We start from the raw sequence: 8,338 nt of genomic DNA on the forward strand, positions 1-8,338 counted from the left end.
GAATTGCACATGCAGAGCCCTCTCTAAGCTGCTCTTCAAAGAGTGATTTGCAGCAAGAACATGTGGAGGATCAAAGCGAGGAACAAAAGGCTCGAAGCTCCGTGTGCAGCTCCCAACGTATCAACCAGGCCTCGCTTTCCTAGAGAATGGGAAGACTCAGGTGCTGACTCTGCTACTGCCTCACAATCCACTCCATCTGAGCATCTCGGATTTGTAACACCACGGAAAGCACCCACTACCACAGAAATCCCCAAGCAATCTTGTCTCTAAAGAACTCAGCTTCCAGGACTCGGCCCCTCTTGGCTTTTCACAGCGGACTGTAACACGTTAGTCCGCAAGCTGCAGCAGAAGCATCATCCATATCTCTTCATGAGCTTGCAACCATTAAGGTGCAAAGTCCCACGGGCATTCGTGGCTAAAACAGGAGCTATTTTACGCTTTACATGTCCCAGGGAGATTGAGGTGCTGCATAAAATACCGCAGAATTCCAGAGAGTGACAGTAACGTGCAGCGCAGAAGGAAATTTGCCTACAGCAGCAAGACCCCCCGTATGAGGAGTGGTGCCAGCTGGGCAGCTGAAGGCCTGCTAAGGAGAAATCCTCTTCCAGGAGAGGCACGTATGCCCTGCAGTTCTCTCCAGTGTGCTGGAGGCCAGCACCTCAGGCGAGAAGGACGAGCTTGTCGCTGCTAGGCTTATGAGAGACACCAGTTTTCAAGAGGCGGATCTTACCATTCTTTATCTGAACGCAGCTATGGCATCTTCTGGCTGCTGGGAAACCTGAGGAGAGTACAAAAAAATATATCACCTCTAGTTGGTTTAAAGTGCTTGGGCAAGTGGTGGTTATATCTCAACACAGAATCAGGGAAGGGAGTCACTTGTTTAATTTATAAGAGGCTTTTGCTTTCCTACAATCACAGGTATAACATCTCTAATTTAGCAACCGGCTGTTTCAGAAGGTTTGGCTCCTGCTTGCTCTCCAGGGAAGGAGGAAATAGGCCGGAATCTCATTCCCCACAGACTCCAACTCTCCCCCCTGGCTTGGTGAAAAGCAGCAGCCAAAGGCCTACAAGGTTTCAGGGAAACCCAGGCCAGCACGCGGTCCCTCAGAGGGAGCAGAGACGATGTGTGTCTTCTGGGAGGGCAGCCAGCCACTATCATCCTTCCCATCCAGGGAGGGAGAGCAGCCAGACTGCTAAGGATGCTGCAGGAGGGTCAGTCCTGACTGCTAAAGCTCTAAACAAGCAGGACCTTGAAGCCAGAGTTAGGTCACGTACTGTACAAGGCTATGAGAACGGCTTTCGGCACGCCAGCAAACAGCATCTTGGCCACTCTCTGGGGAAAACACATGAAATTCCAGACTCACCAACTTTTTCATGAGGTTTTGTGGCAATTTCCTCCCAGGTGTTGGTTTCAAGGTTGTAGGCATGGATCTGGAGGGACAAAGAGGAGCCATTAGTTCCTCCTGGCTCTCCCAGCGCTACCATGACGCAGTTACAGGCTCTGACCCAGGGAGCCACTATAAATAACGCCTCTTTTTCATGAAGTGTAAAAACAAAAAGAGCTAATTGCAGCCTGTGACTTAAGCAGGTATAAAATCACCTTCAAGGCGTACCAGCTTACTAAAGGTTTCACCTCAGGCTTTGCTATTTGAGCCCCACAGCTAAAGAAAAAGAATACTGCTCTTAAAAAACCCCAACCGATGAAAATCCACACCCTCCACTTCTCCAAAGTATTTAGAAGCACCTAACTCCGACTGCAGGTAAGGAGAAAGAAATAATGAAGAGAATGGAGAGGTAAGAAGTCATGTTAACTGCTGCTGTTTCAACCCTCTTTGGAAGCAGAGCACTGTTCCAAGTCTCCTCATTTATCATTTCAGCCTCCAAGGTGAATTCACACTTCCCTCCCCAAATTGTACTGGAGATAAAGGTTTACCACAAGAAAGGAAATGAAAGCAGACCATTAACGGAGAAAGTCAGAAGAGAGTTGCTATATCAGTATCTGAATTTAACACCAAGGAATTCTTTCCTTTGGCACAAAGCCAGCATTCAGAAATATGTCCTAAGTGTCTTAAAATGAGATTCTTTGATAACAGATCTACAGAACTGAAGCTGTCCAGATCCGTCGTGTAAGACAGCGTGTTTGTGGCAACACCAGTTTCTACAGAGACAGGAGAGCAATCTGCTCCCAGTTACTTTTTTACCAAGCTCCCCAGACAAAGCCAGATGAAAAGGTGGTTATGCTTCGCGGCAGAGAATCTCCTGCAGGCTTTCCGACCGCCTTACTTTATCTAAGGAATAAGCTGTCCAGGAAGTTCCACCTCCCAGGATGTAAATCCGTTGGCCATCGTGTGCAATCTCATGTCTGTACCTGAAGGTGCAAAGAAAGGCATTTAGCAGCACAAGAAATTAGAGCAAGTGAGCAACAAGAAAGGTTTCTGGAAAACACTATCGAGTCTGAGTGGTTTAAGCCAACATCCCAAGCCTGGCTATGCTGTAGCAGTCCCGCAGGTTGGGAGCTTTCAGAAGGGGTGGAAGCTTTCGTGAGCCATTTACGCAGCACCCCAGAAGCCCGAAAGGCATCTTCTGAGAGCAGGGCACCACAGAACTTAGGTACAATGATTTACAGAGCACCATGGTGCCCCCCAGTACTCCATCCCCTTGTCTCACTAAGGTGGTCACTGACTGATCTCCCAGCCCTCCTTCCTCCACGTCTTCCTATGGATTAGGACACGGGGATCAACCAGAGCCTCTTCCCCTCTTGGGTGCTCTCCAGCCATCCCAGGTCCCCAGCGCTGCACTGTCACCACACAGTCCAGAGCAGTGTCCTGGCAGAGGCCCTCTCCCAGAGGGGAGGTTTAGACTGGACATTAGGACAAGTTTCTTCCTGAAAAGGGCTGTCAGGCGTTGGAAAGGGCTGCCCAGGGTGGTGGTGGGGTCACCATCCCTGGAGGGATTTAGGGGATGTGTGGATGTGGTGCTCAGGGACATGGGTTAGTGGTGGCCTTGGCCCTGCTGGGGGAACGGTTGCACTGATGATCTTAAAGGCCCTTTCCGAGCTAAACGATTCTACGATTCACACCCCATCCTACGTACCCCTGCGCGCCAGACTGCGGGAGCACTGGCTGTGCAAGGCTCACAGCTGAAAACGCTGCTCTACGACTGCCCTGCCTCCACTCCCTCAGCTTCTCACTCCCAGTAAAGGCGGTCACTCCCCAGTGTAAAAGCTCTCTGAGACTGTCCAGCTCCTCACCTCTCCTCTGGCATGTCACAGGACATATTGTTTGGCTTCAGCTGGGTCCACTCTCTAGTGTTGAGGTCCAGCTTGTGTAGATCAGTACTGTAAATGTAACCGGTTGTTCCTCCAAACACGTAGAGGCAACCATTGATGATGGCCATGGCCTGGAAGGTAACAGAGAGAGACCAGTTAGAAAGGACGCGTGGCATCAGCGTCTGAAAAAGAGAGAATTCCCTCTCTCCCAAAGCAAGACACTGCCTGCAAAGCTCTACCTACAACTTACAAAATGACACATGTGGGAGGAATATGAAGGTACGGCAAGGACGATACACAAAAGACATCCCTCCTGATGGCGTCGGGGGTGTCCGTAGGAATGGAAAGTAACTCCATGGTCATGAGACGAGGTCCTAGAAGTGCAGCTGCTGAGTTTCAGGCATCAGACCAGACAGATGTGTGCAGCAGGAGCTCCCAGGAGCTCAAACCAAGGCAGTTAACCCTGAATCTCTTCCACGCTGACCTTACACAGATACTGTTATGGCCCCAACCAGAGCGGATGAGCCAGACTAAACAACAGAGACAGCCTGAACGAGGCTGCACGAGGGGTATCGTCCCACAGAAGCTGTGAGGGTGGTGAGAGGCACCATTCTTCGTCCAAGGTGAAAACGGAGATGCAGCTGCTTCTGCTCCCAACTGCCTGTTTGCCAAAGGCCAGCTTGGGCTGAACTGGGCAAGAGGAAGGCCACCCTCCCTGCCCTGAGTGCCTGGCGCGCATCTGAATGAGGAATTAGTTGGGTTATAAATGTCTGTGCCACAAGTACACTGGCAGCATCATTGGAAATCACAGCAAAAGCTGGCAGCCCTCCTGAGAGTGAATTTACGGTTTTGTGCACCGTGTTCATTCAGGACATTATGAAAAGTCTTAAAAGTTGTTAATTCTTACAGGAAACTGACTAAACACTGTTTTCATTTATAGTGTGGGATTTTAAAGGCTTTGAGGAAGCTACAGAGCAACTACAGAAGCCACCAACCACTCCTTAAATCACACATACTTGTTCATTTAATTGCATCTGGTATTTATTTAACAGATTTGGGGTTTTCTAACTACAACAAAACTATTTCTTTCCTTTGAAACCTCTAAGAAACGGGAGCGCTCTATTTCTTTATGAGCAATACCTGCCTTTCCTTACGCTTACGTACACAGAGAACAACTCCAGTTACTAGCAGAGAAGAGGCCTTTGTGCTCTGGCCCCTTTTGAGTGCCACCGCGCAGGCACAAAGTGCCTCGACGAGGGCTGTCCTTCGTACCTGGCCATAGATCCGATTGGGTTTCTTTCCTCGGCAGCTGAGCAGAGCCCATCTTTTGTACTTGACATTGCAGACGTGGACGTCGTTGCCATTGCTCTCCCCAAAGGGGATCCCGGTGCCCCCGAACACAAGCAGGTTGTTGCCGTGCAATACAACTAGGAGAGAGAGACAGAGCAGAGAGACTTGTTGCTGTGAGAGGCAGTAAACCAGAATGACTCTGCTCTGGAGAGAGCCGGCAGCGAGTGTTCCGTAGTGTCCAAACACCCTACAATTCACACGATGCATTTATGGCTTTGAAACACTCTAGGAGAGAGAGAATGCAAGCTAAAACCATGGTAACCGAAGGCCTACTTTTAAAAACGGCTAGTGAACAAAGAGATCTATTTTTTGGATGCTTTGAGATGTCTGATTGCACAGAGCACCTCGCTGCTGAAAGCGCAGGTGCCTTGCAAGCGTCAAGCTAAATGCCTGGGGCCTACCTCTTGCATTTGAGATTTTTAATTTCCCCCTGCCTCAACCCAAGCAAAAGGTGAAAGAAAAATAAATAAATCACAAAACCAACCCAAACTCAAGGCCTACTTGCAGAAGAATTGGAAACGGGATCCAGATTTCCCAGTTCTTGCCCTGTTTTGCATTCCACCAGGGACACCGATTAAAATAGCTTCAGGAGTAGGAGACAGGAATTGAATTTCCATACGTACGTGACATGGAGGCTAGTTCCCTCGGCATGTAGCCCTCAGTGCTCATTTGATGCCAGGTGTCAGTAGCGAAGTTGTACCGCCACAGTTCCCTGAAGAGCGGGTAGTCTTCATTCTCTGGCCCACCGGACTCATCATAGTCAGGATTGTAGCCTCCGAACACATACAAGTTGGCGTTGTCTGCCACGCAACGATGCCCGCTTCTTGCTGGTGGAGACCTGTGGCCTAGGGCAAAATGAGAAGGGAAAACAGCCTCAGTGAAATGCCAGCACAGGAGTTTGTCTCCGAGGGTCAGGACTACACCCGCTGTAGTGGTGTTCCGAGAGCAGCCGGTGTTTAGCCACAGGGAAGCATGTCTGCAGCCAGCAGGAAACAGCTCTGTAATGACAGCTCCGCTTCTCCGAGTGGGAACGGGAAGAGCCTCCGCGTGTCACCATCTCACTCACGTCCCCTCTAGCCCCTGGATCACACCTGCCTAAGGAGACCTGCCTGCAGACTGACACACGACGATCCTTGCACGTGGCAAACACAAAAGCTATTTCTGAGATTTCTTACATATTCCCCCTTCTGTCATCCTGTACGGCAGATTTCACTTAGGAAACAGTTCCAAAATGTTTATATTTAAAGCTGCCCAATGGGAACAAAAAAGAAAAATAATGATTTGCTCTCCCTCCTACACAAACCTTCTGTCCGTTTCTTCTCTTCTGCTCCTGGCACCTTTCATCTCCCTGGACACCCCTGGGCTTCCTAAACACGAAGCAACGCAGGTCTGATACAGCAAGTAAGATCTGCTCAGAGATAAAGGCGTTTGCACTGGGAGGGTGTGCAGCAGGGAGCCCATCCGAGATCCTACGGGTTTTCCCAAAAGGAAGCCCTTCTGCTTACCCACCCTCTCCCCTAGAAGCCAATGGAAATAAAAGCGGGGAGGACAGTTCGAGCCCAGACCTCAACTGAAACAGGCAAAAAGATCGATTCAGTCAAGGAGAATCTAACCAAAGTTCTTGTCGGACAGCATCTGCAGCCGCGGCTGGCAAGTGATCAAAGAGTAATTCCGAGCTTGCTCATATGTGATGCACAGCAAGAGCCAAGCACAGTGGCAGAGGTGGATGTTCTTCTTCAGTAAGACACAGGACCATGTAACGAATGAGACAGATGAAAGGAATATAAACCGGTCACTCCCCGAACAAAGGAGCTGGTTGTGAGACACCCTGTCGTGGTTTAACCTCGGCTAGCAATCAAGTGCCACGAAGCCGCTCACACACCTCAACCCTCCCTCCTCCAGTGGAGAAGGAAAATAAGAGGAAAAGACAAGGAAGCTCATAAAATTGAGATAAGAACTATTTACTAATTGAGTATAAATGAATAGTATACATATATAAATGAATATACAACAATACTACTACTACTAAGCAATTAAAATAATAGAAAATAAAACATCTGACACAATTGCTCACCACCCGCCGACCGATGCACAGCCAGGTCCCAAGTAGCGAGAGTCAGAGCCTGAGAGTCTGAGAGTGATCGCAGCAGAGTCTGAGGGAGCCTCATCAGCAACAGCACGACCGAGAAAGCCAACTGATTCACCAACTCCCTAACGTGCGGGCAAGGTAAGGAATAGCAAAGCAGCTAACAAAGGAATTAACAAAGGAGTTACGGGGCTAACAGAAGAGTTATGGCCCACCAGCCTGCTCCCCGCCGACGTACCAAACATGACATGCTATGGAATGAAATCCCCCTTTGGTCAGTTTGGGTCGGCTGTCTGAACTGTGTGTCCCCCCACAATGCCTGCAGCGAGTGAGTTGAGAACGCAGCTGCAGCATCAGAAGCTGAGAGAGACCTTGAATCTGATGCAGACATTCCCCAGCACCAACAAGAGAGACACCTTATCAGCACTTTTCTCAGGGTAAATCCAGAAACAGAGCTTCATACCAGCCACTGTGAAGAAAGTTAACTCTTCCCTGACTAAACCAGCACACACGTGTAGAACATCTCAAGCTGACTAAACCAGGAAGGCTTCAAAAATAATTTTTTCTATGCAATACAAGTGTTTTGGTGCAATCAACTTGAAGCTTCATCTTGAGAAGAAGGATACATAATAGTGCCTGCCTGTTGCACTTCAAGACAGTCCCGCTTCGGTTCAGCTGACTATAATAAAGAGCAATCCAAAAATCCCTTCAAAAGAAGATCCCCCAAGACCCCTCACCCACCCAAACCAGCAATCTTCACCACCCATCTGCGCTCACAGATTTTAGGACCCAGTGAAGCATCTAATTAGGACCCATCATGTTTTCTCCTTGGAGCCCGGTACAACGATCAGCAGTGAATCAGACAAGCGGAGCAATAACAAATGAGGCATCAAGCATTTTTCCAACAGGAAAGGTGAAATAAATGATTTGTCCAGACTGCATAATGAATTGTAACTCGGCACAAGCAGCTTTGCTTAATCATGTTCCCCATTTGCTCCAACTCTTGTCCAAAATGAAGCTGCTCTACAGGGTTCAGACAAACTCCTCGTGGCTAAGTTTTGACAGATTTGGGTTGTTTCCAGTAATAATTGTCTCGCAGCAATCCCTACTTAGAAAAGTAATAAGCACTAGCTGAAAGGCAGGGGAAGAAAGTTAAGGATTAATGGAAAATCTCTAGTCTTTGGCCTGGCTACTGAGACAGCGGAGTGCCATCGGGCACCCGGCATGGCGTGGACATTCACGCACAGAAGGGTGGATATTGCACGCACTAATAGCAGAAGCTGGGAAGTTACTGGCCTCAGTGCTGGACTAAACTGTTAAAATAAATATTAGGTGCTTTAGAGGTGATTTGCCAATAGCAAACCATTTGGGGGTTTTCCCAACCAAGATGCATTTGGAAAAAAAACACTTTATATGTGCAGTGTATTTTTTTATCCACGCATCAAGCCTCAAAATTCTTTAAATATTTGAAAATTAGGAAATGATGGCATATGAAAAGTTTAGAGATTCATGTTGCTAAATGAAGTTTGCTTCAATCACACAAAATACCATTTACTAAGGTGACTCCAGTTCAATTCTAAGTTCACAATGTCCATCCAAATGTTTACAGCATACACCCCTTCTTCACACACAGA

The 8,338-nt window shown here is 48.3% G+C and overlaps 1 protein-coding gene across 1 annotated transcript; it reads right to left on the reverse strand.

Moving 5' to 3' along the window:
• Positions 1 to 659: 659 nt before the first annotated feature.
• Positions 660 to 5,594, reverse strand: KLHDC10 (kelch domain containing 10; the record flags this gene model as incomplete). The annotated part of the gene is made up of 6 exons (XM_010151723.1): positions 660 to 778; positions 1,365 to 1,431; positions 2,284 to 2,368; positions 3,251 to 3,399; positions 4,541 to 4,695; positions 5,242 to 5,594. Coding segments are annotated over 6 exons (928 nt in total), but the record flags the coding sequence as incomplete, so codon positions are not given.
• Positions 5,595 to 8,338: the final 2,744 nt, after the last annotated feature.

The sequence above is a fragment of the Eurypyga helias genome, unplaced genomic scaffold (assembly GCF_000690775.1).
Source record: "Eurypyga helias isolate BGI_N326 unplaced genomic scaffold, ASM69077v1 scaffold4475, whole genome shotgun sequence".
Classification (NCBI taxonomy): Eukaryota; Metazoa; Chordata; class Aves; order Eurypygiformes; family Eurypygidae; genus Eurypyga; species Eurypyga helias.